Below are 26426 nucleotides of genomic sequence, written 5' to 3' on the forward strand. Positions count from 1 at the left end.
CCCTCCCCGGATAATCTTTCTCCTCTTGGGGCTGATCCTCTGTACAGTGTCCTCAATTTTACCCACAAACTCCTGCCATTTTTGTTCTACTGTCTTCCCCGCTAGGCTCTTCTTCCAGTCTATTTTTGTCAGTTCCTCTCTCATGCCCTCATAATTACCTTTATTTGACTGTAACACCATTACATCCGATTTTGCCTTCTCTCTTTCAAACCTGCAGACTGACTCTACCATATTATGATCGCTGCTTCCTAAGTGTTCCCTTACTTTAAGATTTTTTATAAAGTCTGGTTCATTACATAGCCCTAGGTCCAGAATAGCCTGCTCCCTTGTGGGCTCCATGACAAGCTGTTCCAAAAAGCCATCCTGTAAGCATTCCATGAATTCCCTTTCTTTGGATCCACTGGCAACATTATAAATAAGTTCAAATTAGCATTTTCATATGATATCCTCAACACAGTGTGTATTCTAAATAATAATAAATTTAAAAAAATATCAATCAGTTTACTGACTTCTAACCTGTCCTATTTGCATAATCAGCTTCAGGGAGTTAAGGCTTAGTCTGCAGATGATCACCAAAGCTGTTTAACTTCAATAACAAAATGCACTAGCCTGGATTTTTTTTAAAGTATCATGGTGAGGCTAACAATGCTCTGCTGTTACTAGTAAATGAACTGACAGCTGCTTCCAGGGTACATGTAGACACAATTTACATACGGAAGTTGAGGTTAAAGTACCCCACTCCTCTGAAGCTACATGATGGCTACCTCAGTAATAGACTTTTTGCCTTGAACCAAAGATGTGAAGTTGCAGTATATCCCCATGAAACACATAAGGAAAAATTAGAGCTGGTGTATTCAAGTATTGGTAAATTTATTGTAGTATTAATGTCATAATTAATGCCATGTAATTTCTAGCCCTTAAACTTTAATTTTGCAAATATAGAATCTTGTTTCTTCAGAATTAAGTTGTTAGAAATGGACAAAAAAAGTTTATTTCTGACTCTTGCACCTGAATTCTACTTTCCTTTCCCTCCTTCACTCCACTTTCTGTGAATGATCTAAATCTAATTCATACTTCTTGGTTTATTGTTCCTGTTTTGGACTCTATGTATCTTTGTGAGGATGCTTTAACCTGGTAGAAAGCTACATTGTTTCTTCTCCTGCTCATGCATGCCACGAATCTCTGACAGAGGATGCCTTGCTGAATGACCATGTCTTGCTGAATGACCATGTCTTGCTGAATGACCATGTCTTGCTGCCTAAGCCTGTGAAAAATAAGCGGGAGTTAGTCAGTGTTGTGAACAGCAACCATACTTTGGAGCTCAGATCCAGCAGTCTGCTATCATACAACAGACCAACATGAGCTGGCAGTCCTGCTCCCCACTCATGACTCACTAGAGAGCAGTTTACATTTAAAGGCCACATTGTTGACATTCTCTCTTCCTGCAATTCAAAACTTGATCTTGATCTTGAACCTCTCTGGGTTAGTTGACAAAATACAGTGTTACAATTTTCAGAATTGAAAGCTGGTAGTGTTTTGTCCCATTTATTTAGCCATGTCTTTCCTCATACATGAAAATCTAACACTACATTGGGAGGTTGTTTGGATATTTCTTTGGAATGGTAAAGGTGCCAATAGATGCAAGCTGGTAATTACATAGATATAGTGTGGTGCTGGAAAAACACAGCAGGCCAGGCAGCATCCGAGGAGCAGGGGAATTGACGTTTCGGGCATAAGCTTCTGAAGAAGGGATTATGCCCGAAATGTCGATTCTCCTGCTCCACGGATGCTGCCTGGCCTGCTGTGTTTTTCCAGCATCACACTTCTCAACTCTGGTCTCCAGCATCTGCAATCCTCACTTTCTCCTAATTACATAGATATATTAAATCAAGTGAAACTGTGGTTGGAACACAAGTTCTGTACCCCAATATTGAGACTCAAAGTAAACTGGAACTTTTGTGAATGACCGAGAGCTGAGTTAGGGAGATTGCCTCGTTTCATTCACTAAAGCAAAACCATTAATACTGTTCAGAGAATCAGCAACCTCCCTCCCCATCCCCCAACTCCCTTCCCAGCTTCTCCCCTCCTACCACTCCCTGCCACCAACCAGATTAATTTCTCCCATTGACCAACCAGGTCAAACCCCCTACCTGTCTTCACCTATCCCCACTTCACCACCCTGCCCCCACGTCCCTCTTTATCTGCAGCTCCCCCACACCCACTCCCAGTCCTGAAGAAGGGTTACACCTGAAACATCAACTTCTTCACCTGCCTGGCTTGCTGTGTTCTTCCAGCCTCCTGTCCATCTACTTTGGATTCCATCATCTGCAGTTTTTTTGTCTCAAACCTTCATAGAGTCAGTGATAGTTAATGAGCAGAGTATCTGCCTTTCCACAAGTTACTACTCCCTGAAGTTGGCAGAAATGCCGTAGAGGAAAATTTAATTTCTGGATGGGCTAGCAATCCTGGTTTATGAATGTAAACTGGGTTTCTGAATGTAAACTGGGTTTCTGCTGCACATTTGCTCAGGTTATGGTGGTACAGTGCTTGCAGATCTGAAGGCTTTTGTAGCGCTTGCTTCCACATGAATTTTTAGAAAATCATGGATTTTCTTTGCTACCTGTCTATTGATTTCTAATCTTAAAGGGCGATCGGAGAGATTTGAGCTGCAACTTAGTTTTGAACTGTGAAAGAAAATTCTGTATCATTGGATTATTGAAATAAATTTTAAATTGTCCTAATTTTACTTAGAAAACTTTTTTTATTTTTATTTTCTTACAGAGTTCCATTCGTCATGGCTTCGCTTGATTGGCTGATTGTCGCGGTAGCTAGTTTCACAATATTTCAAATTATGTTCCATTATTTAAGTGCAAGGATATCTATATTTTTCTGCAAGAGTTACCAGACATTGACTGACATTCAGAAGACTGAATGGAACTCCAGGTATTCACTTTATAGGTTATTTGCAGGAAATATACAGCATATGAATAGATAAGTTCAACCTAAGGCACATTTGCAAACTTAGTGAAGTGTGTTGTTCCCTAATTATAGCCTCAACATTATGTTTTCTTTTATTAAACATCAACCAATGTCTTATTTAAATTTTTTTGCCTTTTTTGAGAGTCTCCCATGGCACATCGTTTCCAGGTAAATGATCCAGTGACATGCTCACTAACTGTGCTAGTTCTTCTATGCTTCTGACCAGTTGTCGATCCCTGAATATGGCATTGGTGGGTGACTGGTTTCTTTGAGTTGCTTCCTTGCTCATGACCCAATGATTAGTATCAGAACTCTTTGATCATAACTTTATTTTCTGTCACTCATTAATATTGTTTAATCTTTTAAAAGTGGAAAACTATTGGGATGGGACAGAATTTTCTGATGAATGATGTCTCTTTCAAAACTTTATTTAGTACATTACTTTAAAGATATAATAAAGAATGTCTAATAAACTGCAATCATAGAGGTGGAGTTGCATAATGGTAAAATCAGGCATACTCTTAAAAACAGGCTTAGATCACTTAATATATATTAATAGATACTGTTTCATTAAACCTTTTTTGTGCTTTAAAATGAGCACAATGAGTAAAGAATAAAAATCAAGCAAGTTTATTTTTCTTTGAACATTTTGAATTTTGCCATGAAGTCTATTCTGACAAGGCTGTGTTTAGCATACCAATCCTGGCTTGATTCCATCCAAGTGTCTTCCCTGTCTGTTTCAAAGGGCGCCTAGAGTTAACCATATACTGTGGAGTGGAATCACATGTAGGTTAGATTGTGTCAGATTGGTAGACTCCTATCCCTGAAGGAGACAGAAAGCTTCCTACCTTCTACAAAAGAGTTTGACCGTCATCATTTTTTCTTTTTAATGGTGCTAACACACCAGTGATCATATTCAATAAATTTGGTCTTACTTGCTATGCTGCGGTTTCATAGAAGAAAACAAATCCCGACAGTACAGAAGGAGGCCACTTGGCCCATCATGTCAGCACTGACGTCTGAAGAGCATCCCACCCAAACCCAGCCCCTCATCGTGTCCTGTAACCCCACCTCTGTCCTGGTTAATTCACCTAGCCTGCACATGTCTGGCCACTATGGGGTAATTTAGCATAGTCAATCACCTAACCCTGTGCATCTTTGGACTGTAGGAAGAAACCAGAGCTCATGGAGAAACCCATGTAGACACAGGGAGAACATACAAATCCCACATGGACAGTATACCAAGGGTGGAATTGAACAGGGGTCCCTGGCACTGTGAATTAGCAGTGCTAACCACTGTGCTGCTTTACCCTCCTCCCACCCATTTCAGTTCATGACCTTTCAGTTGTCTATTTGAGAACATAAATACTGCAGTACTGCACCATTTTTAATTACTGACTGATTACATTTCTAAACAGAATGAGATTAACTGAATAATCTGGAGTGGGACAGTGCAAGGAACTCCAGTTTATTTGGCAGAGACACGCATCATAAACAAAAGAAAAAAGAATTCTTTAACAGAACTGGTTTTCTTACTGGATGCTCATTGTTTTAAAAATGGGGGTAGATCTTATGAAATGGTGTTCATCTCAAATCATGTCTGTGATTATGTTCTGAAGTTCATGTGCAGATAGTAGATTGAAGAATGCACTGGATTGTGCTGTGGAATGTGTTCTGTTTAATGTTCAGAGTTAGAAATTTAATGATGTTTATTTCACAGATTGTCATAGAAGTCGATTAAGGAGTTTTTAGATTTTCTAACCTTTGATTGGAAAAGTAGGCTTCTATTCTCTGAATTGTTGAGTTTCTCACCAGTAGGTGATTGTATCTTCATGGTACAATGTCAGGGATTGCTCATGTTCTGCTTTTGCCAATATTGCTTTTTTTTTGTCTATGCAAGGGATCAAGTACCAATGGATTTGGTTGGGCTTAGTAAATAGTACTATTCAATTAGGAGAAAGTGAGGACTGCAGATGCTGGAGGTCAGAGTTGAGAGTGTAGTGCTGGAAAAACACAGCAGGTCAGGCAGCATCTGAGGAGCTGAAGAATTGACGTTTTGGGCATAAGCCCTTCATCGGGCTAATGGCCAAAACGTAGATTCTCCTGCTTCTCGAATGCTGCCTGACCTGCTGTGCTTTCTCAGCACGACACTCTCGATTAGTACAAATCAATGACTTGTAAATTAAATTTTTGTTTGGGTGTTTGTGTAAAGCTTATAGAATTAAAGTATTTCCAAGATGGTGTACATGTAATAGGTTTTGAGTTAAATTTTGTATGTCACTGGAATTGAGGGAAAAGATTGAGTAGGTTCTTTTTCATTGGTATATAATTGAGGTAAGAGTCGCCTTAATGGGGATATTTCTAATTGCAGACATGGGGATGCTGCCTGTTCTTGGTGAGTCCAGAACAAGGAGACAAAAATACTAAATCACAATTAATACATCAAATAAATAATTTAACAGGAATATCTTTGTGTAGAGCATGGTGTCAGGTGCTAAATTCTGGCTGAAATAGATACTATTCATACAATAAGGAGGAGGCTTAATAAATGAAGGAGAAGGGAGTAAAGGGCTAAAAGGGAGCACTCACAAAAGTGGTTTGTCGAGGAGAAAGATAGGTGGGCAGCATGGACAGCACAGTGCCTCAGTGGTTAGCTCATAGTGCCAAGGACTCAGGTTCGATTCCATCCTTGGGTGACCGTCTGTGTGGAGTTTGCATATTCTCCCTGTGTCTCTTTGGATTTCCACTGGGTTCCAATTTCCTCCTTCAGGTTACGTGGATTGGCCATGCTAAATAGTCCATTGTGTACACAGGTGAATTAGCCATGGGAAATGGGGGGTTACGGGGATAAGGTAGAGGGCTGGGTTTGGGTGGGAAGCTCTTTGCACTTAATGGGCTAAATGGCATCTTTCTGCACTGTAGGGATTCTATTATTATATTATTTTACACAAACATAAATATAGGCATGAGCTCAACATCCTGTTTCCCATGATATGCACTGATTATCAAGCTCAGCGAGCTAACTTACATACTTATGCACTGATTATGTTTAACTTCATTGTAAAGAATGCTGCTGTGACCAAAAATGTCTTAACTACGGAATGAAATGGAACGATTCCTCCCTGGCCTACTTTTACTGAAATTACGAATGAATTTATGGTAAAGGTACATGTGATTTTGTTGTAAATGATAGATAAAATGCTCCCTGTTAAGCTGACAGGCTATAGAGAATGCATTGATCATGCCCAATCTATGTTTTTCCATTTTTTAGGGTGGTGTCAACATTTCATGCACTGGTGGTTGGGCTGTTGAGTCTATATTTGCTGTGGTTTGATGATGCAGTTAATGCCAATCCTATCTGGTAAGATACCTACTTAAGCTAGGCTTGGTTCCTGAATTTCTGTGGCTGGAAGTGTGTTGCAAAGTGAGGCATCTTTAAAAGAAACACTGAGAAATTGTTGCATTTTTCTTCGTCCCTAAATTTACCAGCGTCATGCCTTCTGTTACAACGATGGTGCTGGTACAATCCCCCTGTAAAAGTGATGAATCTCCTAGTGAGCAAAAAGGAAGATTTCAAGTTCTGGTATCTCTCCTATAATGAACAAATTTAAAACTAATGTGGTCAGACATTTCTTAACAGGTACATACACAAAACTTTAAAAAAAAGAGTACTTTCATATTAATGACTAATTATTTGTTTCTTTAATTATTTCTCCTGGCCACGTCAGGTCAAAACATCCAAGCCCTTTGAAATTAGTTTCACTCAGCCTGAGACTACCAGATCTGACTTGGATCTGCAAGGCCCACCTCAGCAACTCCTTGTTCCTTCAATCTCAAAGTCCTGTTTTTCTGTTGTCTTTATTTGAACAAACCATGAAACCATATCAGCACCCTGCTTGGCTGCAAACATGGAAACAGTCTTTCTCTGCTGTTCATAGCAGTTGATTTGCTTCTCCACACAGCATTTATCAGTTTTGTCTGTTTCTCTTTTTTTTTTGTTAAAAATAAAAACTGCCACAGGATTGATTCGTGTCACTTGGTATTTCAATAGATTCCAGATCAGATATTAAAGGATACATTTTACAGCATAACCACATTGTCTAGTCCAGCATTCATAACACCATAGTGCTAATTTAACCTAAACTAGTATCTAAAATGTAGTACTAAAATATACGTAAAATATATGTGAAATCAAAAAGGCAAATGGAGCAGTGGCATTTACAATTATAATATAATTATAAAGGGGAGAAAGCTTTGCCAAGAACTAATAATAGAGTATAGCTGAAGTACTGAGAGTTCTGGTTGCTGTTGCTTAGGACATATTACCATTGGAAGGAGGAGAATAAAGATTGTATCAGGAGTCCAGGATGTTACCATGCCTCTAATAGTTGGTTTCTAAACACACATCACACAGATCCGGTTGGTGTTTCCTGAATTATGCAAGTTTAGTTTGCTTTTGGGTGGGAAGTGAAGGTTTGAGATTTTGAAAAGAACTAATGGGATAGATGAAGAGAGATGTTTTCTGCTGGTCTGGATCAAGGGGACATGACAAAATCATTCACATTATTTCAGAGCAATATTATGGATCCCTTTAATGAGCAAAGACAGTAACATGATGAATTGTAACTTATCAGTAGATTTTTAGCCAAAGCCGTTCAGAAATATGAAGCCAAAATTGAGTTAAAGTCAAGATTCAGTCATGGTTTTGTTGAATTGAGGATTTGAGTAGTCCACCTATTATATCGAATAAATAATGAATAATGTAACTTAAGTTCCCAGTATTCTTCAGGTTGATGTATATGCTTTTATTTAAAATGTCAATACTTGACAAAGTCAAAAACTAACTGGAAGATATCAATACTCAGCAATGAGGCCAACTTGGCAAATAAGTATGAGGAAGGAGAGCTAATTTTCAGTTTAAAAAGACATTGATGTTTTAGTTTACTCTGGTGTTTTCCTTTAAGGATAGAACTTGATCTAAACTTGCTAGGGATCCAAACACAAAACAACCACAAATCATTTAAGTAGTTCCTACTTCATGCTAGTTTAGCTGACAAAAAAGATTTCAATATAAAATATTAACAATTTTTTTCCTTCTGAATTTTGAGCATTAATGACAAATGTCAATTTTTTTTTAAAGAAGATACATTTAATTTGACTACACAAAATGTTGAATGATCACAAAATTATTGCCAAGTCTCAATTCAAATATCAAATAATTAGTTTGGAGATTAAAATGCTGAGGTGAAAACTGTGAACAAAAAACTTTCATTTATGTTTGCCAATTGACCCAAATGCACATATGCCCTTTCAGCAAGGAACTAATGCAGTGTAAAGATTCCATGCAGAGAGTACCATTACTAAACAGTTTATTTTTTGTAAAATATAACCTTCAGCTTCTTGTTACTTGCAGGGGTGACCCTACACTGGTTAAATTAAATGTTGGTCTAACTACAGGCTACCTCATTTCAGGTGAGTACTTTTCATCTGAAGGATTTTCTTTTGCAAATGCTTTTCATAACCAGAATATTTGTAATTGCTTAGACTTACAGAAACATCTGAATTTGGTTAGGAGCTAAGACATCAAGGGGCCCTAATTCACAATGAGGTCAGATTTAGATGGTATTACAGTAGCGCTTTGACATACGAATGACCCCGTTCACAAACTAATCGGTTTACGAACAGAATTGTATGTAAAAGTTTGCTTCAACGTACGTACGAAATTCAAGGTACGAACGCAAAAAGCCCGTGTGCGACCACGTGGTTTCGTTGTTTTACTTTGCTACGCGCTTGTTGAACGCAAAAGCTCTCAGGCTCCACGTGATCTCATTCAGTTAGTCTTTGGCGCGTGCGCTGTGAACAGCCGTCCAAGCATTCTTACACTATCCGAACAATGGGAAAAATTGATTCAGTTCGCGAACATTTCGGTTTGCGAATCGGGTCCCGGAACGGATTAAGTTTGTAAGTCGAGGCGCTACTGTATTTGTGTAATGGAAATTTCTGATTTGGTTCTCTTTCTCTCCTTGAAAAATCCCACTGAAAATACAAGGCTTGTTGTAAAGAACATGTAGTGTTGCTGATGCTGGATTAAGATTTCAGTCATAAAAATGCAAAATGCTTCATGAGCATTTGTAAAAATGTGATTTCTATTTGGGCAAATGACTGACATTTTAGGCTGGTTGAAAGATATATAACCCAATTGTCCAAACTGTCTGTCTTTGGTTGTCTGTGTATTTTCAAATTGGTAGGCTGTGATGAGGGGAATGTTGTAAGGACCTATGCCTGGTCCTGGAAAAGACAAGAAGTAATACATCTATATATGCTGATTGTACAAAACTAGGTAAGATAAGCTGGGTGGAGGAGATACAGACTGCAAAGAGACATGTACAAGTTAAATTACTGGTTAATAAGGTGGTGGATGGAATATAATGCATGTGGTGTGAAGTTATTCACTTCAGTTGTCAGAACAGAAACTAGAATTTTTAAAAAAGCTGTAAAACTTGTAAATGTTGGTGTTCATGGGGACTCAGGTGTGTGTGTATACAAGGAACACACAGCAAGCAATTGTGAAGGCAAATGACATTGGCCTCTTTTTATTCTAAGAAAGTTGGTGCATTGAGTAAAGAAGTCTCACTGCAACATTGCAAGTCATTCATGAGGCTTCATTTATCTTTTGTAGTTTTAGACTCCATATTTAGGAAATATTGAGATCAGTAATTAAGAAAGAGCTAGATAAATGTTCAGATTTAAAAGGCACCAAGAGATAGGGATAAAAGAGAGGAATATCGTGTTGAGATAGGGGATTAGCCACGATCCTGGTGAATCATGGAGTGGTCTTGAAGGGCCAAATGCCCCCTCCTCCTACAATCTGCTTTTCCATGAGATTGGAGGCAGTATTGGTGGGGTTCACTGAATTGGTTCTTGGTCGGAAGGGGAGTTCTCCTGTGATGAGAAGCTGTGTAACACTTTGAAGAATGAGAGCTGACCTCCTTGGAACATACAAGATTCTCAAGGGGCTTGAGAGATTGCTTCTGTTGGTGGGGAAATCTAAAATGGACGCAGCCTTGGGATAAGCAGATAATCATTTTGGACTGAAATGCAAAGAAATCTCTTGGCTGAAATGGTTGTAAATCTTTGAAATTATCTACCAGGCAGTTGTGGATGTTCTGTCATGAACATACAAGACTGGGATTGAAGAACTTTGGTCTCTCAGGAAGTCGAAGCATATGAGGAGCAGTGGTGGGGATGGGAAATGGCTAGAAGAGAGCAAGGGGTGGGGAGGAAGTAAAGTTGAAGCCCAAGATGAATAATGGTCATTTTCAATGGGGGAGTAGGTTTGAGGGACTGCAGGCTCTCCTCCTATTTCTTGTGTAGTTGTTCTTGTATATTTCCAACATTTGCTGTTCTAGTTTTATGGCTACTAAAACTACCACTCTTCAAAAAATCCTTTCAACTTCTGTAAACTAAGGTTTACTTTTAACAGACCTGAAATGTTTCTTGATTAATGTAGATTAGATTCCCTACAGTGTATAAACAGGCCCTTCGGCCCAACAAGTCCACACCGACCCTCTGAAGAGTAACCCACCCAGACCCATTCCCTATATTTATGCCAGACTAATGCACCTAACTATGGGCAATTTAGCATGGCCAGTTCACCTGACCTGCCCATCTTTGGACTGTGAGAGGAAACCGGAGCACCCGGAGGAAACCCATGCAGACACTGGATGAACGTGCAAACTCCACACAGACAGTCGCCCAAGGCAGGAACTGAACCCGGGTCCTGGCATTGTGAGGCAGCAGTGTGAACCACTGAACCACAGTGATATTTTAATAAAAGCTATAGTCTTTTTTTTCCCCCAGTTAAATCTTTTTGTAAGGATGCAATTTCGTCCATTTTTAAGAGTTCTGTTTTAGAAAAATGGCTTTTTCACCTTTATCTTTCATGGCATGTGGGTGTTGCTGGCACATTTGTTGCCCAAACCCAACTACCCTTTAGTAGCTTGCTTAATCATTGGACAATTAAGAGTGATTCATATTGCTGTCGGTCTGAAGTCACCTGTAAGCTAGACCAGGTAAGGACAGATGAATTCTCTCCTGAAAGGACATTTGTGAACCAGATAATCCGTGGTGGTTGTTCTGATTGTTACCACTGCGATTACCATTATTTGATATTCCAGATTTATTGACCAAATCTTAAATTCGAGGAGAAAGTGAAGACTGCAGATGCTGGAGATCAGAGTTGAAAATGTGTTGCTGGAAAAGCGCAGCAGGTCAGGCAGCATCCAAGTAGCAGGAGAATCGACGTTTCGGGCATGAGGCCTTCTTCAGGAAACAAGAAAGGGTGCCAAGCAGACTAAGATAAAAGATGCTGCCTGACCTGCTGCGCTTTTCCAGCAAATCTTAAATTCCACTATCTACCTTCGTGGGATTTGAATCCATCTTCCCATAACACTAGCTTAGGCCTCTGGGTTACTAGTCTAGTGACATTACCACTATGCAACCTCCACATAATTTCTGTAAATCAAAATTTGAATGCTGTAATTTTAGAATTGATTTACACTAAACCTTTTCTTATTGCCGCTGTGAAGGAGACACAGAAAAATTTCTTGGTATTTGTCTTCGCTAAAATGCCTGAATCAGAATAACTTGATACCATAATCTTTCTCCAGTTTTTCTTCTGTTCGAGGTCCTGTGAACATAGGCATTTTTGTTTGTATCTTTTAGGAATGTTTGAATGAAGGCAGGGTTAGTGAGGAAAGAGAAGAATGAAGCAATGCTAATTTTTTTAATGATCATTTTAGCTCCAAAAGGGTTTTGTGAATGAAATGATTTGGTTAAGGAAATGTTATTGCAGTCCATGATGATTTAAATGTCGATGACTGACATACTGATGTAACACTGTTACATGTCTGTAACTAAAGCAATACTGCTTTCAATGTAAGGAATTTACTGCTTGCTGTCCATATAATTGCAAGTATTTATGTATATTTTACTGTTTGTTGCAATGTTGTGTCAAATATTGCTTGTTAATAGGTTGATAGAAGCTTGGCAGTTCAGGACAGTGAGCAGTTTTCATGCACACAAGCAAACAGCCAAAAAAACGAGTGATTTAACAAATCTACCACCACATTAGTGTTGCTTGAAATCAATGGCAAATGAAACAACTTTTCAAAGCTGGTCCTATTTCAACTAGGACATTTTGTTCATATCCCATGTTGGGTTTCCAGCATTTGTAGTTTGCTCTTTTTATGTCGTTGTTGAAAAATGTGACTGTTTTGGAATACTGGGTTCAGTTCGCCCTGCTACAGGAAAGATGTTGTGAAACTTGATAGCGTTCAGAAAAGATTTACAAGAATGTTGTCAGGGTTGGAATATTGGAGCTATAGGGAGAGGCTGAATAGGCTGGGGCTGTTTTCCCTGGAGCGTCAGAGGCTGAGGGGTGAAGTTAAAGGTTTATAAAATCATGAGGGGCCCGGATAGGGTGAAGAGCCAAGAATAGGGGATTCCAAAACTAGAGGGCATGGGTTTAAGATAAGAGGGGAAAGATTATAAAAGAGAGATGAGGGGCAACCTTTTCATGCAGAGGGTGGTGCGTGTACGCAATGAGCTGCCAGAAGAATCAATGGAGGCTGACACAATTGCAACATTTAACAGGAATCTGGATGGGTAAATAAATAGGAAAGGTTTGGGTCAAATGCTGGCAAAGTTGGACAGAAGGGTCTGTTTTATCAGTCTGAATAAACCATACAGAATTGGGTGTCATGCTAATGATGTAACATTGACCTCTGTTGCAGCATTAAACAATTTTGATTCTTTAAATCATATCCTAAAAATTACAGATATTAGAAGAAACTAATCCATTGCTATTTATATTTGCAGTGGAAAGCCATTTGTTGGGAGTGAATGGAGTTCCACTGATGCCAATGTTGTGTTGATACTGCACTTGCAAAGGAAACATTTTGATATCACTTGGGTCCACCCAATTAACAGGACTTTGTTGGAGGGCATAGAGAACTACACATAGGAGGCATTTAGCTTTTATATGGAGTGTAATTTCTTTGTCATGACTGGGCAAATATCCTTTCTGCCAATGTTGTTGAAGTGTGGATGTGCACTGTTGTTTAAACATGCTTTGGTAGCCCATATAGGCGGCACGGTGGCACAGTGGTTAGCACTGCTGCCTCACAGCGCCAGAGACCTGGGTTCAAATCCCGCCTCAGGCGACTGACTGTGTGGAGTTTGCACGTTCTCCCCATGTCTCCGGGTGCTCCGGTTTCCTCCCACAGTCCAAAGATGTGCAGGTCAGGTGAATTGGCCATGCTAAATTGCACGTAGTGTTAGGTAAGGGGTAAATGTAGGGGTATGGGTGGGTTGCACTTCGGCGGGTCGGTGTGGACTTGTTGGGCCGAATGGGCCTGTTTCCACACTGTAATGTAATCTAATCATATAGTACTTAACTCGAAGTGTCTAAATGGTATTATTCAGTGACATTCTCTTCGTTAGACAGTGTTTAAGGCATTGTTTTGGGATAGGTGTGATAACTGCCATTTTCAAGAAGTTTAACAAAGGTGCTTGGGCAAATTCAATGTATTGGACAGGTTAGGGGAGTGTGCAAAGAAATGGCAGATGGAGTACAATGTGAGAAAGTGTGAGGTCATGCACTTTGGTAGGAAGAATAGAGGCATGGACTATTTTCAAAATGGGGAGAAAATTCAGAAGTCTGAAGAGCAAATAGACTTGGGAGTCCTAGTTCAGGATTCTCTCAAGATAAACCTGCAAATTGAGTCAGTAGTTGGAAAGGCAAATGCAGTGATGGCATTTATTTTGAGATGACTTGAATATAAAAGCAGGGATGTACTTCTGAGGCTCAAGAAGGCTCTGGTCAGACCTCATTGCGTGCAGTTTAAGGTTCCGTATCTCAGGAAGAATGCACTGGTCTTGGAGCGTGTTCAGAGGAGGTTCACGAGGATGGTCCCAGGAATGAAGAGCTTAACATTTGAGGAATATTTAAGGACTCTGGGTCTATACTTGATGGAGTTTAGAAGAATGAGGTAGGGGGAGAGGGAATCTAATTGAAACATACAGAATACTGAATCGCTTGGAGAAGGAAATCCTTTGCATCTCTGCTTCAAGTGAGTGTACCTAGTTCACAATTCCTCCACTAGTGGAAACATCTTCTCAACATCTACCCTATCAAGCTCCTTCTGCATCTCACATGTTTCAATGCGACAATTCTTCGAAATTCTAATGAATGAAGGCCTGATCTGTTTCGTCATTCATGGTAAGTCACCCCTGTTATCCCAGGCATCAACCCAGTGAATCTCTTTGGAACTGCTTCCAATGCCAGTATATCCTTTCTTAAATACCAAACCTGTATACAGTACTCCAAGGCAGCATCACCAAGACTTCCTTCCAGTATTTTTAAACTCCAGCCCTGAACACTTTTGCCTTTAATTACTTGTTTCACCTGCATGCAATTCGTTTTTGTTTCACATACAAGAATATTCAGATTCCAGTTGTGCAGAAGGGTTAGTGGACTCAGAACATTAACTCTGCTTTTTTTTCACAGATACTGCTAGAGCTGCTGAGTCTCTGTTTTATGTTAACATCCATACTGCTCTTTTTTTGTGTGTGGAGTCTCTCTCTATTTTAATTTGAATCTTCTCTTTTGTTTTGATTCGTCCTACCAAATAGCATGATCTTTCACTTGCCTATATTAAACTCCCAACTGCGAAGTTTTTGCCCACTCACTCACTTATCCTATCTCCTTACAGACTCCTCATGTCCTTATCATAATGTGTCATCCCACCTATTTTTGTATATTCAGCAAATTTGGATTGATTACCTCTCAAATATAGATATTAAATAATTGAGGCCTTAAAACAGTTGAATGTAATTCAAGACTAAGATGAACAGATTTTTGATTAGTAAGGGTGATGGAGGAAAGCAGGAATGTGGAGTTGAGGTTTATCCAATCAGCTATGATCCCATTGAATGGTGGAGCAGATTTGATAGGTCAAACGATCGGCAGGTAGCTCTTCTATCATGCAGTGGTTGTGTTCTTGTGCAACTCTGCATTATAGAAAAATCACAATTTAGAAACAGTGCTTAAACTGTTGGCAATATAATTGTGTTGGAGCCAAACATGTTTTAAAAGTTTGCACTTTAGAAATAATGTCGGCAATTCATCATCGTGTTACGGTGAATTCGCGCTAATGAAATGCGAGTTATAGCAGAACGAACTGTACTTATGCTCCTACACTTTATGGTTTATTGTGTGGTCAACTGTTTGCAATAAATCTGTTTTAAAAGCTGCTGTAAATTTGTTTGAGCAACTGAATAAGCCTCTGGACCACATCTAATCTCTTTCTAATTTTGGTTTTATGTTGTTTTTCTAGATTTCCTACTTATTTTATGGTATTGGGAAGCAATTGGAGACATATATTTTATTATCCACCATTCAACAGCGCTATATGCTTACTACTATGTACTGGTGAGTGCCGTATTAGACAATAGCAATATTTGTGGGCAAGAAAGGACCAAGGGAAAACAGCGACAGACCTTTGCTTTAGCCAGCAATAACCAATTGTTACAGTGATTGAATTAATTTTGTGGCCAACCACTGAATTGAGTTTAAGTACTTTCTGAATTGTTGTGCTAGTGACTTTGTAAAGATTACCATCATGGGAATTGAATTTTCTTTAAGCTACCTATGTACTTTACCCTCTGGTTTACTGCAAAAAAGGAACTTGCATTTATCTATCAGATGTCCTAAACATCCCAAAGCATTTCACAGGTAATGATATTTCTTATAGGAAATGTCAAAAGCCAACTTATGGCCATTGTGAAAAAGTATTATACACCCCTTTTGTGTGATGAAATAGTCTGGACAATTTATTAGTTCCACCTGTGCATTTCTACTTTCTCCCCTGGACTAACAATTGAGCTATTTGATTGAAATTTAAAGTTGTAAATGTTTAATAAAATCTTTAGAATCAAAAGTCAATCAGATTTTTAAAAACATTATCATTTCTGAACCACTGAACTGGACTGCCATTTGCTATCACTTATTGGTAATATATAGGTACTCTGCATTTTAAAGTTGCCCAGTTTTAGCATTGTTTCACTTTAACATTGGTAAATTATTAGAATGAGAAATTTTACTGAGCATTGAGACTGGTTATCAAGTTGTTCACAGCAGAACATCAGTGTTTGACCTGATCGATGCGAATTTGCCAGATCTCCAGTATCTGCCACTTGTGGCCTTTTTGCAAGTGTCATACCACTGCCTGTGATCTGCAGTAGGAACCTTTCCACCCACTGGAGTGCATACTATCTTATGGAGCTGCCACCTGATTATTAACATAACATCAACACCTCATGGACACAGGGTAAGTCCCTGCATGAGAACCGACTGCAGGGTGCCAGTCACTTCCAAGCTCAGCAGCTCCTAGTCCCATGGCCTGTGACATGATGACGCTACATAGCTTGACAGACCTGTGACACCTCCTCCCTCTCCCCTCGCCAGGAACAAGTGACAGCCTCAGCCAGCAGCCTGATGAATGAAGGATCCAGATTCCAAAAAATCCCCCCCTCTGGTTCACAGTCAGAGAGTCCACTGCAGAATGTACTGGAAGTTATGAGCGTTGCATTTCTCTCTCAAGCAGGTTTTTATTTTGTGTTATTTGAGTGACTAAATTCTTACATTTGAATGTTAAATTCAAGGACTACCTTTCAACTTACCGGGTGCAGGTATAATCTTTTCTCTCTGCTAAGTAAGGGCCTCAACTTAAACTCTTAATTCAAAACCTTTTCTCTGAGAGCCGTGATCTTCAGGAATGTTTTCACTGATGTGAAGTGAGGACAATCCACAGGTCAAAGATTTACGGTGCACTGTGTAATACTCTCCCCATTGATTCGCAAGGTTCAAGGCCCATTTCAGATTATCAGCATCAAACGTTTTGACCTCCAGCACAGTACTCTGGACATGCTCTACACTGGTCAAGGTTCTTTCTTTCAGATGAGGCTTCTGAAACCAAGGTCTCCCTTTGTTCCATTTCCAGAGTTATCACCAGCATCCTGACCAACATTTATTCTTCAATCACTATCGCAGAAAGTAACAAATTTATATGGTTGTTACCATGTTGTGTTTTGAGGGTATTTGCACAAATTGGCTGCTGCTCTTCCTACAGCAGTGACCAGACTTCATAAAGTTCATAGTTCCTTGAAAGTGGAGTCGCAGCTAGATAAGATAGTGAAGAAGGCATTTGGTATGCTTTCCTTTATTGGTCAGAATATTGAGTTGGGAGATCATGTTGTGGCTGTATAGGATGTTGGTTAAGCCACTTTTGGAATATTGCATGCAATTCTGGTCTCCTTCCTATCAGAAGGGAGTTGTGAAACTTGAAAGGGTTCAGAAAAGATTTACAAGAATGTTGCCAGGGTTGGAGAATTTGAGCTACAGGGAGAGGTTGAATAGACTAGGGCTGTTTTCCCTGGAGCATTGGAGGCTGAGAGTGACGTTATAGAGGTTTATAAAATCATGAGGGGCATGGATAGGGTTAGTAGGCAAGATTTTTTCCCTGGGACGGGGGAGTCCAGAACTAGCGGACATAGGTTTAGAGTGGGCAGGGAAAGATATAAAAGAGACCGAAGAGCAACTTTTTCATGCAGAGGGTAGTGCTGGTACAATTGCAGCATGTAAGAGGCATCTGGATTAGTATATGAATAGGAAGGATTTAAAGCAATATGGGCTAAGTGCTGGCAAATGGTACTCAATTAGATTAGGATATCTAGTCGGCATGGACAAGTTGGACCAAAGGGTCTGTTTCCATGCTGTACTTCTCTATGACTCAAAGGCCCTATAGTTGGTTGGAAAGCACTTTGGGACATCTGGTAGTTGTAAAACAAGTGCAACAGAAATGCAAAATTTTTAGTCATTTCATTAATATTGTTAATTGCGTTTCCTATTTGACACTAGCATTCCACAGTATTAACACACAATATTCTTATAAAAGTAATTCCTGAGCATCTGACAGGATTTGATTATCCTTTAGTAATATACTGCAGGAATGCAGGAAGTGGTCAGCAGGCCAGGCAGAATCTGTGGGGAGAGGCACGAGTGAATGTTTCCAAGATGGCTGACCTCTTATTACACCAAAGGAAAACACTAAAAAGATTGTGGTGCAGCTCTGAACAAGAGTCGCTGGACTTGAAATGGGTATCTTTGCTTTCTGCTCACAGATGCTACCAGATCTGCTGAGTTTCTCCAGCAATTTGTTTTTATTTCAGATCTTCAGCATCCACAATTCTTTGTTTTATTATATTGTGGTGTAATGTGTTGGTGTTGACATGTAGTTTTTGAATTAGATTACCCTATGCTTTAGATTGAAGACCCATATTCAGGCATGACAAAGACATGTCCAACCCAGCTGAGCCTGAAAGCACCTAGTTGACATAACTATGTTACAGTATAATCAAATAAAGACCTGACACAATCATGCTTATTCAGCTGTATCAGCCGATGTTCCAGACCTTTCCACCCCAAGTTCACTCTACAGTGAAGAAAGAGGCCATTTTTCCCATTGAGCCTGTACCAACCTTCTAAAGAGCACCCCACCCAGACTCACCTCTTCCACACTGTCCCCATAACACTGCATTTACCATGGTTAACCCACCTAGTCTCCATATTTCTGGACACATATGAGCAATTTTGCATGGCTAGTCCACCTAACCTGCCCATCCTTGAACTGTGGGAGGAAACTGGAGTACCCGTGTAGACACTGGGAGAATGTGCAAACTCCACACAGACAGTCACTCAAGGCTGGAATTGAACCTGTAAGGGAGCAGTGCTAACCACTGAGCCACTGTGCCACCCACTGTTCCACTGGCAGGATCTAGCTACCAAAAGCATAGATAAGGCTGTTTGTTTTATAAGAATGAACCTGGGATGTTCGGTCCTCTGAATTTTAAGCATTTTGGTGAAGCATGGGTAAGAAAACGACTCACGCATTACCACCTCCTCCTGTCCTTCAGCTGTTGACAAATGTCGCTGTGATACAGTTCATAGACTACAATTAAAATCAGCGGTGAGGCCCTGATGGCAGCCTGGAAATCTGGGGTAATCCTCCCATGACCTTTTCCACGAGCATGTGTGTGATTTTATACTAATAGGGGAAGTAACTGCCTGGCATCAAGGTTTTGGTCCCTTTAATGATGGAGATCCGACAGCCTAATGCTACCAGATGGATGGAGGACGGTCGACTCTTCAATTCCAGCAGCAGCTCCCATCGTGAGCTCAGTGGGGACCAACGGAGCATGCTAATGGGAATGGGAAATGGGCTGCTTAAAGGTCTCTATCAGCCTTTGAGTGGGAAGGCTGTCCTCCACTTTCTCTGCCCTGACTGAATCATGCAGGTGGAAAACAACTAGCCACCTCCACCACTCAAAACAAAATCTTCACTCCCAGCCTATTCCCATGGGCCAAACCTTTTTGGCCTTGTCTTTTGTGCTAAAGTACTTGGCTTCCCAATCATGGACATCCATGGTGAATATTCTGGTGTTTGTTCGCTCTGGCCAAATGAAGACAAATCTTCCAGCCTCATTCTAAGCCCTGTGACCTTGGTCTCTGGTGAACATAGGAAACAGGAGAAAGTGTGGGTCTCTAATCCATTCAGGCCTCCTGTGCATTTCATCTAGATCATGACTAAACTTGCACCTCATTGTCACTTTCCTGTACCATCCCTGCGCCCCTTGATTTTGTGTATCTAGAAATTAGATTACTTACTTACAGTGTGGAAACAGGCCCTTCGGCCCAACAAGTCCACACCGACGCTCCGAAGAGCAACCCACCCAGGCCCATTCCCCTACATTTACCCCTTCACCTAACACTATGGGCTATTTAGTATGGCCAATCACCTAACCTGCACATTATGGATTGTGGGAGGAAACTGGAGCACCCGGAGGAAACGCACGTAGACACGGGGAGAATATGCAAACTCCACACAGACAGTTGCCTGAGGCGGGATTTGAACCCGGATCCCTGGCAGCAGTGAGGCAGCAGTGCTAACCACAGTGCCACAGTGCCGCCTGCGGTGATCTACTGATCTACCGATTTCTGTCTTGAATGCATGACTGAGTCTCCACAGATCTCTGTGAAGAGATTTCTAAAGATTCCTCACCTGAATGAAACAGTTCTTATTTTCAGACCGTGTAGGGCAACCATTCATTCTCAGACTCTTGTCCCCCATTTGCTTTGAGAGATGAAGTCTCCCCCCCGGCCCCCAAGACATTAGAAAGATCTGTCCTGCATCCTCCTCCTTGAGTTTGAGTTGAGCTTGAGAGATATGCAGACCCTTTGGTCCAACACATCCATGCTGACCAGATATCCTATTCAAATCTAGTCCCATTTGCCAGTATTTGGGACAGATATCCTATACAAATCTAGTCCCATTTGCCAGTATTTGGCCCAGAGCTCTCTCAACCTTTCCTATTCATATACCCATCCAGATGCCTTTTGAATGTTGTAATTGTACCAGCCTCCACCACTTCCTCTGGCAGATCATTCCATACATGTACCACCCTCTAAGTGAAAAAGTTGCACCTTAGATCTCTTTTATATCTTTCCCCTCTCATCTTAAACCTATGCCCTCTAGTTCTGGACTCCCCCCCCCCCCCCCCCCCCCACCTCAGGGAAAAGACTTTATCTATTTATCCTATCTATGCCCCTCATGATTTTATAAACCTCATAAGGTCACCCCTCAACCTTCGCTGCTTCAGGGAAATTCGCCACCACCTATTCAGCCTCTTCCTATAGCTTAAACCCTCTAATCCTGGCAACACCTCCTTGTAAATCGTTTGTAAACCCTTTCAAGTTTCAGAACATCCTTCCTGCAGCAGAGAGACCAGAATTGCATGCAATACTCCAAAAGTGGCTAAACCAATGTCCTGTGCAGCTGCAACATGACCTCCCAACTCCTATACTCAATGCACTGACCAATAAAGGTAAGCACACCAAACACTTTCTTCACTATCCTATCCACATCTAACTCCACTTTCAAGAAACTCTGAACCTGCACTCCAAGGTCTCTTCATTCAACAACACTTCCCTGGACTTTATTATTTAAGTGTATAAGTCCTGCCCTAATTTGTCTTTTCCAAAATGCCCATGGCCCATCTGATTAAGATCTATTGCACTCTCAGGTAATTTTCTTTGCTGTCCACTTACTAACCATACCTCTTATTTTCACATTCAAATCATTAATATAAATGACAAAAGCAGTGAACCCAGCACCAATTCTTGTGGAACACCACTGGTAACAGGCCTCCAGTGTGAAAAGCAACCCTCCACCACCACCCTCTGTCTTCTACCTTTGAACCAGTTCTGTATCCAAATAGCTAGTTCTCCCTGTATTCCATGTAATCTAACCTTGCTAACCAATCTACCATGAGGAACCTTGTCGAATGCTTTACAGAAGTCCATATAGATCACGTCCACTGCTCTGCCCTCCTCAATCCTCTTTGATTTCAGTGATGAATGAACAAGGACACAAAGGTCCCTTTGTATATTGACACTGCCCAATCTCTCAACATTTTAAGAAATGCTCTGCGTTTCTGTTGTTCATACATTTTGGCTGAAGAAAGTTTACTTTCTCCTCCGCACCATTTTCTCATTGTTTTGTCTTAAAACAATCTCCCTTTACCAATAACAGAATCATGGCCTTCTGAGAGATGAATGTATGAATCTAGTTTGCATAAAGAAGGGAGTTTAGAACACAAATATAGAAGTGGACACAATTATTAATGTTTATTATTCCATCATTTCAAGATTTAGAAACACTGCAAAAATACATAAGAGATGTACGGTAATAATTTTTGTCCATTGAAAAGTTGCAATTTGAAACAAGGAAAAAGAAATTGGTGTGGTTTCTCCTTCCCTTTACATTATAGATGGTAGTTAGAAGTGGGAGCATAAACTGAAAAATAACAGACAGATATCCCGAGAAGCAGGGAAGATGTACACAGCGACTAAATGATGATGGAATTTTAAAATGTAGGTTAGGCCACTCAAAGTGAGAGAAAAGTCTGAGGGGAAAATTGGATAGAAGAATGTAGGAAGTACATTTTGTGTAAGAATTAATATAAATAAAAATTGTACTCTCAATGCTATTAATGACTACTTTTAATGATTTACTGCTGTTCTTGCTTTTCCATGCAAAATCTATGGAATTTCCTTCAAACTAACTTATCTTTAGTGCATTATGAATAATGCATTTTTAAATAATTTTATTCTACAAGACTTTGTATTGGTAGTTCAGTATTTTAAAATGTCTCACTATATTAAAGTTAGTGAATTTGCAATGGCTTTAGACTTGTCTCTTGCTGTTCACCCTTGGTCCAAAGATTTTTTGAGACTAGCATCACTGGGTTAGCTGATTTATCTCACTATTTTTGTAATTTTGCATGCAGTGTTTAATTGTAAGTGGGATGTAAGTTAACTATCTTCTTCTCTATCTTTACCTATTGTAACTGTGCATGTTGCTGCATTTGTGTCTTCGATTTTGCATGTATTTTTGTGTTTCATCTGAGGGTTCAATTTTGCTACCAGCAACACGTTGACTAAAATAAGAGTGTTCTTAATTTGTGATTTGAATCTATTTCTCATTTCTATTCCCTTGCAACTCCCCTTTCCTGAGATTTAATGATCCATATTGAAGCATAGATCTGCATGAGATGGAATTCAATGTTGGGCCATGTCTGAGTGAGCCTGAACTATTTAGACTAAACGTTGTTCAGTGATAGGGAACTGATCTTCATCTGTGTGCACTTGCAGGGGTCAGTGAACAGATTTAGAATTTCTGCTCCTTCTGTTTCCAGAGCTATTTATGTTAATTCTTGTCAGTGTACTGGTAGAAACTAGCTAACTCTGCAATTGGCTGAAATACTGTACCACATTGGTGTATTTAACCATCAAGTGAATGGGAGTCTCACTGTACGAGTTTTGTTTTGTCCCATTCATTATTTTATTTGTGATCCTTGTAAAAGAATATCTGAAAATAGGATAGGCTATTTGTTTGTAGAGAAGTGCCAGATGAAGTCTGCCAGTATAAAAGATTCACTTAAAAGCTTTTTCATTAATCAACATATTACTGATGTGTTTGATTTTTGATGTATGTATACATTGCTGTATCATTTTGTGCCTAACCAAATACTGTTCTAAATTGATTCCAAGCTAATAAATTTGAGTAGTGGCCAATTATGGCAAGTCTTAATTCAGCATGAAGTGTTATCTAATTCTGATTTTTGAATACTGGTCATTCATTTGACACTACAGACTTGCAGTACGTCTGTAGTAAGCAAATGTGAACTTGTTTTAAGTTATCCATCCAAAATATGCACACCGTGATACTTTGCACTGCAGTTACACTGTAACAGAAATAATTTCTACTTTTCAGTGACACAACTGAGCCAATAGATTTCAGTTGTGAAAATGTGTGTCATTTATAGACAGGCCTTTTACAAGTTACTTGTCACCTACTGTCCTCAAAAGTTTGTTCTTGTGTATAAGCAAAATATCCACCATCCCAAAGCTCTGATCAGGTTACTGATATAGAACAACTCAGCTTTTTCCGTATTACCCATGCTGGCTTGCAAGACCTATTTCCAAACATTTTTTCACAATTAATGATCTTTATTAACAAAAAGTGCAGTTGAAAACTGAACCAATTTTTTTCTCTTCTTTGGATTATTACCAACATGTATTGAAGATCTCTTGGTTATTGGTCTAGTGCTGCAGTAGAACCCATTTTGAAAACCATATCTGAACCAGAATATGATGTCGTAAAAGCCTGTCGTCCAAAGTGGATTTTATAGAGGAGGAACAGTTGGAGCTTTTACGTTTATCTGTATCTATTTTTGAGCATGCAATGTCTCTCAATGTTGTAAATGGAAAATTAAATCCCCACAATAGATCATTTAACCAATTTGTTGCAGCAATATTAACGAATCCTGGAGGTTAGCGTTTGTGGTGGAACATTAAATGGTTAATTTGCATGCAATCTGTCGAATTTTGTTTATTTTTAAATGAGGCCACTATATTGGTCATCTCCTGAGTAATATTGACCTTTTTGCATTTACTTTGGCTCCAGAAGATTGGTAACTGCTTTTGTGTAAATTCTTGAAAAGGTTCCTTTTTCCTTCATCTCTCCACCGGAACTGTCAATTTAAAAAAATAAATGGTGAATCTAAACAGAGCAAGATACTCATGTGAAGTCTGTAGTACTGGTCATATTACCACTGACAACGCTTCTGTCTTTCTGATTGCCTGAAAAATGTGGGCTAGTCAGCACCTAATACTGTCTTTCCTTTCACAGTGCTAGAATGCATGAATTTTCTGCTTCTCTGCCACTAACTGTAGTCCTATGTGTAGATGCTGTGTAGTTGTCTAACTTCTTTGTCTTTTTTCCTTACTTACCTAATTATATACTTCAATCCCACTCACACCCTTTACCATCTGAGCTTAAAATGGTAAACTGCAAAACTACAAAATTAGGAGAGAATCAATTTACCTAGTGAGCTTGTATATATGTCTTGTCTGCAATTAAATGCTATTGCTATATACTGAGCAATTGTATTGTCTCGTAGTAATATGGACTTACCAGAATGTAGTGGTATTAGTATACAATGCTTTCAACCTCCATTTTTGAATGGGCTTTTCTCGTTTTTTTTCGTCATTGTACATTTCACAAGTTTATGCATTCATAATGCTGTAAGTATGCCTTAACTCTTTTTCTGTAGAGCTACCTGGTAAGATAATGATGTTTTCTTTCTCCAGATGACAGTAGACGTATCTCTGTTATATACCCAGTGGAGTTAATCACTATCTATCTAATGGAATGTAATGAATGACAGCATTGTAAAATATTTATCTAACAGTAACAGCAGATTGCACGATGCATGTTTTATTTCTTTTAATTTCTTCATCTTCCTTACATTGTGTTTGATTCCTTTGCACCATTACTGGCCCAGAGAGAGAGAGAGAGAGAGGGTGGATCCAGATGTTTGCCACAACCATTTTGTAATTAGCTGCTGTGCAGTGTGCAAGAGCAGCTAGCCACATATTCTTTGCCAGAGGAACCACCGACAATGAATCTTCCCTGAGACTAGTATTTGGAGATGGAGAAGGAGAAGTTCACATCCTGCAGCTGTTTGATGCAGCTTACCCATCTGCATCACCATCAGAGATTATTCATGTATCTCTCTCCCCAGTGTAAATTTTCTTGTACCTCTATGCATTGCATAATGACCAGCTTCCAGATCTTTTGCCTGTCCTCGGATGCTGCCTGAATTGCTGTGCTCTTCCAGCACCACTGATCCAGCTTCCAGATCTGTCAGTCCTGGATTTGCTCTCTCTTTCTACCTTGATGCTGGCTGCTATCTCTCTCTCTCTCTCTCTCTCTCTCTCTCTCTCTCTCTCTCTCTCTCTCTCACTCACTCTCTCATCACTCTCTGACTGTTGGAGAGATCCAGACCCTGGTCTTGCCACTCTTGGGTAACAGCAGTATTTATACCAATTCACTTTTTCACCACCTTGAAGCTGTTTATAAATTACAGCCTTTGCGTAATTTGGCCAAATTGTTTTGCTTTCTAAAAATAAGAAGTTGGTGTTTGTCTGTTGGTAATTCATGATTGCACTATCTACTATGAACTCCAGGGTAGAAGTCAACAATAATGCCTCACGGTGACCTCATGAGCAATCTACATCTGCTAATGGATTGAGGTTTTGTTTTTTGAAAGGGAGGTACAATATTGCTCGGAAAATATTGGTACGGTGGGAGTAGAGAATTGAAAAGGTAGGTTACTGTGGCCAATGGTAAACCCTAGGATGTTGATTGTGGAGGGTTTAGCAATGGTAATAGCATTGAATATCAAGGGATGATGGGTGGAAGCTTTCTGGTTCGAGATGGTCATTGCCTGGCATTTATGTAGCTTGAAGAGCTTAGACATCTTTTGAGTGTCTAAGTTTGATCTGTTTGCTCCAGATATTGAGTGGATAAATGCTATCCCAATAGAGGAAACTTGTTTATATTTTTGTACAGTTTTCTAACTGATAGCAACTGCAAGTGGAAGCAAATTTAACCAATTCTGCTTGGACTGTACTTGCCAAGCTAACCTTGGTTTTCAATATTTCCCCAGCTGGAAATGATCTTCACTTTGTGTGAACCGGAGGAGGTAAACATTTGTTATAAATGTCTTTTTGGACCCAGTCCACAAGTGTTTTTATTAATTTCTTTGTAGTTCAACATGGAAATTGATCATGATAAGCTTCAAGATTTTTTTCCTCACTCATCTATCTGTAAGTGTTTGATATTCTGCTTCAGCGGGATTAAAAATTGTATTGGTTACAGTTCTCCCATACAGGTTTAAACTGACTACATTACCCTAAACTG

The 26426-nt window shown here is 39.7% G+C and overlaps 1 protein-coding gene across 3 annotated transcripts in view; it reads left to right on the forward strand.

Annotated features, from left to right (window-relative positions):
* The window catches only part of tlcd4a (TLC domain containing 4a), a 70773-nt gene that overhangs the window by 10476 nt on the left and 33871 nt on the right, over nt 1-26426 (forward strand). For all 3 annotated transcript variants that reach the window (XR_006312928.1, XM_043698861.1, XM_043698862.1), the window contains 4 exons: nt 2782-2943; nt 6251-6340; nt 8393-8451; nt 15378-15472. Coding sequence is in view for 2 of the 3 variants with exons in the window: in XM_043698861.1 (XP_043554796.1) it covers nt 2782-2943; nt 6251-6340; nt 8393-8451; nt 15378-15472 (406 nt within the window). In the remaining variant the exon portion in view is untranslated. The remainder of the gene's footprint in view (nt 1-2781; nt 2944-6250; nt 6341-8392; nt 8452-15377; nt 15473-26426) is intronic.

The sequence above is a fragment of the Chiloscyllium plagiosum genome, chromosome 11, assembly GCF_004010195.1.
Source record: "Chiloscyllium plagiosum isolate BGI_BamShark_2017 chromosome 11, ASM401019v2, whole genome shotgun sequence".
Lineage (NCBI taxonomy): Eukaryota > Metazoa > Chordata > Chondrichthyes > Orectolobiformes > Hemiscylliidae > Chiloscyllium > Chiloscyllium plagiosum.